The sequence below is a fragment of the Hevea brasiliensis genome, chromosome 15 (assembly GCF_030052815.1).
Source record: "Hevea brasiliensis isolate MT/VB/25A 57/8 chromosome 15, ASM3005281v1, whole genome shotgun sequence".
NCBI classification, from domain to species: domain Eukaryota; kingdom Viridiplantae; phylum Streptophyta; class Magnoliopsida; order Malpighiales; family Euphorbiaceae; genus Hevea; species Hevea brasiliensis.
The window spans coordinates 72,429,562-72,439,781 of record NC_079507.1 but is presented as its reverse complement, the minus strand read 5'-3'; the positions used below and the strand labels follow the sequence as shown (position 1 = coordinate 72,439,781).

General features: G+C 33.0%; 2 protein-coding genes across 2 annotated transcripts; one reads left to right on the top strand and one right to left on the bottom strand.

Moving 5' to 3' along the window:
• Positions 1–555: 555 nt before the first annotated feature.
• LOC110648686 (GDP-mannose 3,5-epimerase 2) lies at positions 556–4,193 on the bottom strand. Its single transcript, XM_058136054.1, is given in 7 exon segments — positions 556–985; positions 1,090–1,297; positions 1,793–1,925; positions 2,000–2,129; positions 2,238–2,331; positions 2,791–3,201; positions 4,042–4,193. Coding segments are annotated over 6 exon segments (1,137 nt in total). The 5' UTR covers position 3,201; positions 4,042–4,193; the 3' UTR covers positions 556–823.
• Positions 4,194–4,441: 248 nt separating this feature from the next.
• Positions 4,442–7,746, top strand: LOC110648685 (armadillo repeat-containing protein LFR). The gene is made up of 8 exons (XM_021803009.2): positions 4,442–4,662; positions 4,759–4,922; positions 5,289–5,431; positions 5,519–5,775; positions 6,561–6,666; positions 6,752–6,890; positions 6,972–7,099; positions 7,227–7,746. Exons 1-8 carry the CDS (start codon positions 4,482–4,484, stop codon positions 7,480–7,482), a joined length of 1,374 nt encoding a protein of 457 aa, XP_021658701.2. The 5' UTR covers positions 4,442–4,481; the 3' UTR covers positions 7,483–7,746.
• The last annotated feature ends 2,474 nt before the right edge of the window (positions 7,747–10,220 follow it).

Here is a 10,220-nt window from a genome sequence, read left to right as displayed (position 1 = left end):
ACGGTATTCCATAGGTAGATGCTGGTTGTTTCCATGTGCTGGAAGAGGAGCGACGCGTAGGCGAGATGGCTACCATAATATAGAGCGAGGGAACGGAGGAGCTTGGTGAGGAAAAAGATGTCCCGAGTGAATTTGCTTGAAATGGTTTTAAGCTTTTGTGCCGAATTAGTAAAGGCCAAATGGGACGATCCAGCAGAGCATTTATTTCTGACATAAAATACAGGATCCGTATAGCAAGCTCTCCAGCCCGGCCTAATTATACTCCAACACTCTCGTACTAAACTCCAAAGGGCAACAAATTAGCATTTCCCAGCACTAAAAGATCTCCAGATTAGCAATTTTTTTTTTTTTTTTTGTTTTTTTGGCCAAAGTTTTTAGATTAGCATTTAATTACATAGATTATTGGTCCAATGAATTGTCCTAATCCAACTTTAACAGCCTAATCAAGATAGTTAAGTTTGGGCCAAATCTGAGGGGAAAAGGTCTTTCCCTGCATCGTTTGCCCCTTTCTCACATCTAGGAACCTATCTTGAAAACAAGAAACAAAAATGCCAGTTGGAATAATAGACATTCACTATGACAAGGTTTCCTGAACAATGTGTATCACAACAAATTGGTAAATTAAGGAAGCTGGAGGAATCAAGAAACAACACCACCATATTCATCATACAACAGAAACTAGCTCTCTTAGAAAAAGCTTGAAGGAACACTAAATAGAAAAGAGAGACATTATTCAAAGCAGCTAAAAGAAGAGACAGCAGTAAAACTAAATAGCAGCTCCCTAACGCCTCACTGAGTCCCTGGCACAACATACACACAAACTTTAGCCTCGTTCTTCGCCATCAGCAGCTCGTAGAGAGCCCAGTTGAACAGGTGCTTGAGTTCCCACTACTTTTGATGACCCATAAACAGTTAAATCAACACCTTGAGCTTTTTCTTTTTCAATCTGCTCCTTAATCCAGAAGTACGTGATTCTAAGCCCATCCTGTGAGGTTTAGCAAAAAAATATTTACATTTATACATGAGATTGATTAGCTATTAATTCAAGTACATTGACTGAAGAGAAAAGCCAAACTGCTTTTCCTGCACCTTTAATTTCATAGAAGGGGCCCATCCCAGCTTCTCTTTAATCAGAGTGTTATCTGAGTTTCGACCTCGCACTCCCTCTGGACCAGGAATGTGATGGATGGGAAGTTTCTTGTTCTCAAAGGTGAGGACAATCTCAGCCATCCCATTCATGCTGACCATTTCATCACTTCCAATATTCACCGGCTCTCGGAAATCTGACTTTGTCAATCTCAATACATGAACAGTTAAAATCAAGTCAGTGGATTAATCTCACCTTCTTTGATATGTCAATATTTAGGATAAAACCGCGAAACACAATAATTCACGCATGAAATCCTTAGGCAGTTCATGAGACATCATTCTGGAGAAAACAAGCTATTTTCTTTCCAACAGACTTTACACCCAAAAATGGGGTAAAGTCACCATGCCATTAACTTCCAGTTGCTAGGTTTAAGGAAAGGTCAAGATGGGGCCAAGGCAATGTGGAGACCACAAATAACCGATTTGCAAGACTCAAACCGAAAAGAGACTACTGAAAAAGTTCCAAAGTTAGCACTGAAAACGGTTTCTGGAGGCTTACAGACCGTTAGCACACCCTCATTCAGAAAGAATGTGTTTTAACATATTATGCAGTTTAAGAGCTATATTTACGTTAAGATGTCATGAAAATTATAGAAGAGCACAAATTTTTAGCAAGATAAATATCCAGTGAAGCAACATATACCTTAGTACACCCTCTACACATTCATCAATGAAGGTAAAAGACCGTGTTTGCAGCCCATCTCCCCACATCTCAAACATATCGGTGGAAGTGATAGCTTTCCGACAAAATGCTGCAGGGGCCTTTTCTCTCCCACCTAGAGCAAACAGCAACAATAATGATAATATATACAGTGCTGTAAAATATGCTATGGAAATAGTCAAACTTTACCTTTCCATGTACCAAATGGCCCATATATGTTATGAAGCCGCCCAATCCGACACTCAATTCCAAAGTCTTTTGTGTAATGCTTACATAGCTCTTCAGTTGCAAGCTTTTCCAAACCATAAGCATCTTGAGGCTAGAAAACAAACAGAAATCAGTCTAGCCAATATGTTATACTTTAAGTGGAGAGACCAGACTATATATAGTAGACTGAAGTGTGGATTAATTAGTTAAGAGGAAAAACCTCTGCAGGCCACGCATCAGACTCCTTCAAGTTCACATTAGTGTCTAGCTGTTTAAATTCAGGGTAAATGCAGGCACTAGAAGCATAAAAGAACCTGGAATTGGCGATATCAAAATTTCAGATATGTCTCATGTTCTACTAAAAATCAAAGACAATTAAAAAGAACAGGTAAACAATAGAATACATTTGAGATGAAGAACTAAAAATTTTTTTCCCATTATGAAATGACTGACAGCATCTAAAATAAAATTATGCTATTTTTCACAGAACAATTTAAGTGAAATTTCAGTAATAATTTCTTCCTCCTAGGTCATACATCTAATAATAACTCAGATCTCTCAAAACAATGCAAAACATTTTGCACAAGTCGTCAACTTTTAAACAAACACTGAAAACAAAATAGACTAGTAAGCTGTCCAAAAGAAAAGGAGTAGAATCAGAGTGTTAAGCGAAACAAAGAGAAATGCTGCTACCATATGTGCCAGCAGTGAGCACAAGTACAATGGAATTGATAAAACCATGTTTGGCCTACAGTACATCCAAGGCCACAAACCTCTTAACTCCATTGATCCTTGCAGCCTCAAGCATATTGAAACTGATCATTGTATTGTTATACATAATGACAGAATGATTCGATTGAATGAAGCCCATTCATCCCATATCAGCAGCAAGGTTGAACACGTGATCAACTCCAGATGTCACCTTGAAACAGTTATCCATCACCCTAAGATCTAGAAGATGAAATTCGTGACAGAACATGTCCTCTGTCATATGCTCATTCTTTTTCCAGTCTGAAGCAATTATATAATGCCCCTCACTCTTCAGTCGACTGGCAATGTGCGAGGCAATGAACCCACCAGCATCTGTAATTGAAATGCGGAGCTTTTCTGAAGGCCAATAGGGTTCCCTCTCAAGGTTCTCATAGGTGTATTCCCCATAAGCGGTTGCAACAGCACTTCCCATTCTGCAGCATATGCATCAAAAATTCATTAGCACTGGTATCAAGCTTTTGGGGAAAAAATGCATTAAGCCCTTAAGCAGAAATTACAAGGTAGTTGCACTCTGTGACAATCAACTGAGTGAAAAAGATAGAAAAGGAAATCCTAAAACTTGTGAGAAGGAATAACTGAACCATGGAACAAAACTTTAATTCAATTCAGGGATGCTAGAACAACAATTTAAACAGAATAATGTGAACAGATAATTGATTAATAAAATGAATAAACAGATAAACCTAATTAATCTCAAAGAAAATAAGAACATAAAAGTTGCATGCTTTACATGTTCTCTAATGTAAAGAGCAGGTATGATTGAGATATTATAACCACATAATTACCACTATGAACTATAATTTTTTTTTTTTTGAGATGTATGAACTAGGAAACTGAAGTTTGTGCGGAGTACTAAAAAATCTAAGTTGAACTCTGATATCACTATCCATGCTTTCTCCGCAACCACAAAGTGGATTAACAATGGAATAATTAAATACTTAAAAATAAAAGAAGACTCCTTTGTTCATACAAACCACCACACCAAAAACAAAAGCATGCTAAACTGCAGAAAATCACTCAATAATCAGAAGAAAGTAGAAATTGCCAAAATTAAAATGGAAGAATGAAGGAACGCCAATATCAGCAACAGAGAATCCATGGATGTTACTTCCAGAAAATAAATACAAGAAGTAAAGCACCACCTTTGAACCAAAAGAGTAACACTATAGGCTAAATCAAAACGAAGTCATGGCGAAGTATAAGGAAAGCATGCTTGAGAAAATTGATTCAGATATAGGGACTAATGGACAAACCTTGGAAGCAGAGAAATGATTGAGATAAGAGAAAGCGAAGGGAATGCGAAAAGCCATCCACATCTCAATTCTCTCTTTCGTTCCCTTTTGTTCTGCTCCAAAAGTCACGGATCTCTTTTACGGTGGACCGACCTTCGACATATATAATATATACTAAATAATTATTGAGTGCAGTTTAACACTAACCGTATGATTTCTGCACGTGGTAGGGACCCGGCCTGATGTCATTATTTAATTTTATTTTAATAAATTTATTGATTTTTTTTATGATTATAATAACCTACCGGCTTGGGCCGGATGCTCGCTTTCCATCGTCGTGTGAAAATTAACAAAAGCCCAGACCATTTAAAATCGGGTCTGTCGGATCCGGGTCACACAATCACTAAAGTAGATTCGTAATTACCAGATCGCCACAGCCAAGCAAGACCGACGAGACAGAAATGCAGAAGAGGGACCAGAACAAATCCGCTGGCTCAGCTGGTGGCGCTACCGCGCCAGCGGCCAAGAGGGGTCGCCCATTCGGCAGCACAAGCAGCAACACCGCCTCGGCATCCTCAGGCGACACCGTGGCTCCGTCCAATCTCCTTGGCCCATCGCTTCAAGTTCACTCCTCCTTTTTAGGTTGGTATATCAAATTACCGAAAACCTAAGCAGCCACGTGAGTCCGCTTCTCTGTTAACTAACAATCACTAATTTTTGTGATATTTGTTGTTTCAGATCAAAACAATAAGCGAATAGTTTTGGCTCTCCAAAGTGGATTAAAGAGCGAATTGACATGGGCATTGAACACTCTGACAATGCTCTCTTTCAAAGAAAAGGAAGACATGCGAAAGGATTCTCTAGCTAAAATCCCTGGCTTGCTCGATGCTCTTCTCCAAGTTGTATGTAATACTAAATCATTCTTTTAACACGAAATAATCCTATTTATGTGTATCTTAGGCTTTATCTCCATATAGATATGGTGAAATTTGCATTTGGAACACACAGTAAAAAAAGGGCTTTTGGGTTTATTGCATAATAGGTGCTTGCTTATCTTGCTTTTTAGTTAATAAAATTTGCAACTTGTAAGTTGAAATTGCATAATTTGGTTATGAAAATAACTTATATATGAAGAAATTATGCACATGTGACATGTGGAATGGTATGCAATACTGCTGCTAAAATTAAGAAGTAATTAAATGAAATTATTTTTTTTTTATATTTCAAAATTGGTTTAATTAAATTATTAATGTGTTTAAATGAAACAGATAGATGACTGGCGTGATATAGCTCTTCCTAAAGAGCTCAGCAGTAAGCCTAGGGTTAGAACACTAGGTGCCAATTCTCTGGTTACAGGATTCGGTAACAGACACGAGGCATTAGGATCAAACAACAATCTCACCCATCCCGGGTAAGTATAACATATTTGTTTCTAAAAGCATCAAAATTTGGCTTTGATAACAATGAAGCATGAATAGAGATGATATCTATTTGGCAGATTTGGGTCAGGTTCTTCTGTAACTGAAGTTCCAGGGCAGAAGAATGCAGCCAAAGTTCGTCCTTCGGAGTGGTGGTTTGATGAGGATGGACTATTTAATTTAGATGAAGAGGGGCGAGCAGAAAAGCAGCATTGTGCAGTGGCTGCTTCAAATATCATACGCAATTTCTCTTTCATGCCAGAGAATGAAGTCATTATGGCCCAACATCGGCATTGCTTGGAAACTGTGTTCCAGTGCATAGAAGATCATATTACTGGTAAGAAGTTTGCAAAAGCGAATTACTATTTTAATGTGCAGTTGATCTTTAGTGGATGGGATATGATTATTTTATTTGATGTCATTTACTCTTGTTGGACTCAATTTTGGATTTCCAAGCTGCTTGAGATTGGCATTATGGATCCTTTCCCTCCATTTAGCTTTGTGTAGCATCATTTTCATAGGATCCATATTCATAGAGGCTTAAATTGTTGTACACTGGCCTACAACATATCTATTTCTCCTTGTATGGATTTGGAATGGTTATGCCTGACGAGCTGTCTGAGGAGAAGCCTCATGGAAAATCCTTTGGCGTATATGCTAAGGCCAAGATAACAGTGAATGGGAAGAGTGCCTTCTGTAGATTATAGAACTGGAAGTTGACCTTGACGCATTTTCTCTCCTCTTCAAAATTTATTTCTTTCATTTCTTCATGAAGTCTTAATGCCCTTTTGCCTCTGGTGTGATGTGCTTTTCCAAAACCTGCTACAAAGTTAAGGTCTCTGGTTTTATAGTTGCATACAAAGGAATTAAATACTTGTGGTTTGCCATAAAGGAAAATGGAAAAATTCTTCCATTTGTTAAAACGGTTATCAGTTGTTATTTATTTGCTGGATCTCGTAATGTATTTGGAATTGGTATGTAACTGGTTGCAGAAATTAATTGTTCTTTCTTTCCTTCTTTCCTTATTTCGTTTTGGGTTTGGACTAATTCATTTGTAATGATAACATGGAATATTTAATTATTCCTTCTTTTTCGTTAAATGCTGGCAAAATATATTGACAGAGGATGAGGAACTTGTTACAAATGCCCTTGAGACAATAGTAAATTTGGCTCCACTGCTTGATCTTCGAATTTTCAGCTCAGCAAAGCCATCTTACATCAAAATAACGTGAGAAATCTTATATGCTGTTGCTTTTTAAAACGGGCTTGTGATTACTGTGTGATCAACTTTCCTAATTGCTTTTGTTGAGCAGAGAGAAGCGTGCAGTCCAAGCTATCATGGGGATGCTGGGTTCTGCAGTTAAAGCCTGGCACTGTGCTGCTGCAGAATTACTGGGGCGCATGATAATTAATCCTGACAATGAACCTTTCCTCTTACCCTTTGTTTCACAGGTGGAAATCGCTCAACTGACTGTTTATTTCATACATTTAATTTGCATGAAATTGTAATTTAGTGGTAAATGCACCCTGCAGATACATAAGCGTTTGGTAGATCTTATGAGCATACAGGCATTAGATGCGCAAGCAGCAGCTGTTGGTGCACTCTACAACTTTGCAGAAGTTAATATGGATTGCAGATTGAAGCTTGCTAGCGAGCGGTGGTAATGTTCTTTTTGGTTTCATAAATTACAAATCGTGCAAGGAAAAACTTTATAGCAAATGATTTTGTTGTTTGTTTATTGATGAAATGACATTACATTCTTTCTCTGTATAATTTATCAAATTCAGGGCAGTTGATCGGCTACTGAAAGTGATCAAGACGCCGCATCCAGTACCAGAAGTCTGCAGGAAAGCAGCAATGATACTGGAGAGCCTGGTCTCTGAGCCACAGAACAGGGCCGTGCTGCTTGCTTATGAGAATGCATTTGCAGAGATTCTCTTCTCAGAGAGCAGATATTCTGATACATTTGCAAGGATCTTGTATGAGTTGACATCTAGACCAAACTACAAATTCACAGCAACTCGTGGTGTTTGGGGCGTGTGATTAAAAGCCTGCATTACAAGATCATCTATATCACAGTCGCAAGAATGTTGTACTGAAACTTCATTAATGAGTAGATCTTGTAAATTTAATCAGACATGTAGGTTCCATTTGGGCATAGGTAATATGATAATTTTCTGTTTATTTTGTGTCTGTTTCGTTGTTGAAATCTTTTTTCGAGTGTAATGTGGTGTAGCTTGGTGTGATCAAACAAACACCGGCTTTCGTAGAATATGCAATTGGGAGCTAATAGTGAAGTTTTATTTAGGGATTAGCGTTATATGAATCGAGTTTAAATTTTAGTTAATCAAAAATTTTAATCGAAAATAAAATAATAATTAAATTGAATGGACAGAAAATTAAATTTAATTAAATTCAAAATATGTCAATGTAATTGAATTAACCAATAAATAAAATCTATTTATAACATTTTTTATGTATAATAATTAACAAATATGATTTATTTTTTATTAAAATAATTATAATTTAGAACTATTAATAATAAGATCTTAAAAATAATAATTATAAACATTATATTATTAATTAAATTTACTAAATCAAGATAATTGAATCAAGAAATAAAAATTAAAAAAATTTAAGAATTATGAATTGATAATTAAATTGAATTAAATATTTTTTATTAAAATAACTAAATCATTAGTTCGATTATTTATAATTATATTCTATCAGTGTAACTTTCTTTTATATATATATATATATATATACAAAAAAAAACAATTTTACATCATTAAAAAAAGAAAACGATAGAAAACCTCAGCATGCCATCTTAAAACATCGCTCATGTCATGCCCTTGAAGCTCCAATGGCTATAAGGATAACAAAATATAAAAAGATTTTAAAAACATAATTGTAAAATCAATATGCAGGTAAAGTAATCCATATGTTTCTATCCACCCTAATCTTGTCTTTTTGCCCCAAAAATAAAATATACCAATATTTCCCCTTATTTATAAAGGTTTTTCACTAGATTTTCAAATCTGACCGGTCATTAAATTAATAAAGTTAAAAAATTAAAAATTCAAGATTTAATTGAAATTAAATTAAAATTTAATTGATATATTTAGAGCATATTTAATTTATTTTATAAATCAATCATATCTACTTATAATAGAAAATCATAAAAAAAAATTACTTTTTAATCAAATAAAATATTATATTTTCCTAATGATTTTTAAAAATATTAATACTCTATTAACATCATCCTCATTTTACACTTTGATTAGAATGAGACAGAGTAAAGTAAAATTTTATAGAGTCAAATTTTCAAACATAAGATTTTTCATAATTTTCAAACCTTTATAATTTTTTAGTGTTTAGGAGAAAAAACTTTGTTAACTTACTAATTTGATGGGTTGGAAAATGGAGGTTTTTCCAAAATCTCTAAAAATCATACTTTAAAAAAATTTCTATCCTCCTAAATACAAGTTCAAGGTTTTTAAAACTTAAAAAACCTTTCATTACTCTAAAAAACCTCTTCCCAAACAAAGGATTAATAATCACAATACTCAATTATATATATATATATTTTGTTATTTTGATAAATTAAGTTCTTTTTAAATATATTTTAATCAAACACTTAAACTATTTAAATATTAATTTTAAATAGTTTTATCATTCAATTAACTTTCATTTTTAAATTAACTTATAAGTAAACAAAATATATTTTAAGTACAAAAACTAAGTCAAATGCTCTATCAATAATTTAAATATTATATATATGATGAAATTAAATAAAAATATTACATCATTATATTTTGACATGTTTTATAAATAATTATTAAAACAAATCTATCTATATAATATATATAAATGTATAAATGAGATGCAAACTTTTCAATGGACTACAACATCTTTAATTTTTTATATTATTTACAATAATAAAAATTTTAATGACATAAAAATAATTAAATTAAAATATTAAAAATAAATCTTATTCAGTCATATTTACATTGATATGACAAGCAATGCAACTCTATTATATATATGAATACCCTTATATATTTTATATAATTACTTAATTTAATTATTATAAAAATTTAATTAATTATAAAAATCTAATTAAATAAAATTTAAAATATTATTTTAATAAAAAGTCCGGATAATAATAAGAATTCATATCAAAATAAATTATTAATTAAAAATTATAAAAGAAAAGTTTAACAAAAGCAAAAGTAAGGGATTTTTCAAAAAAAAAAAAATGTAATAAAAAATTTTGATATAACTAATTTTTTTTCACACTTAAATCTGTTCATGCACCTGAAGGAACTGTATTCTTAATTGGCGATCGACAAAGTTGACCAGTTTTGGAGAAATTTTTAAATTATAGAAATTTTTAGGATAAAATACTATTTAATTTTTATATTTTAATAAAATTAATTATTTAATTTTTTATATTTTTTAAAAATATATTATTTAGTACGTATATTTTACTTTTATTAAATTATTTAATCTTTTTATTAATTTTTTTCATTAGTTAATATTGATCAAATTACTATTTAATCTCTTTATTTTAGTAAAATTAATTAGTTAGCTCTTTATATTTTAAAAAAATATATTAGTTAGTCTCTATAATTTGACTTCATTAACTATTTAATCTTATAATTATTTTTTATATATAAACTACATTAATCTTTTCCCCCATATTCCTCTGTTATACTCCCTTATTTATCTTTTTCAATGTTTCTTTTCCTCTATGCTTACACTCTTCTCTCTCTCATTTT

Excerpts from the sequence above, each read along its gene's own strand:
- LOC110648685 (XM_021803009.2), top strand. The coding sequence starts at position 4,482 with ATGCAGAAGAGGGACCAGAACAAATCCGCTGGCTCAGCTGGTGGCGCT. Across the intron at positions 4,663-4,758 it reads AGTTCACTCCTCCTTTTTAG|ATCAAAACAATAAGCGAATA; the intron begins GTTGGTATATCA and ends TTGTTGTTTCAG. Across the intron at positions 7,100-7,226 it reads AAGCTTGCTAGCGAGCGGTG|GGCAGTTGATCGGCTACTGA; the intron begins GTAATGTTCTTT and ends TATCAAATTCAG.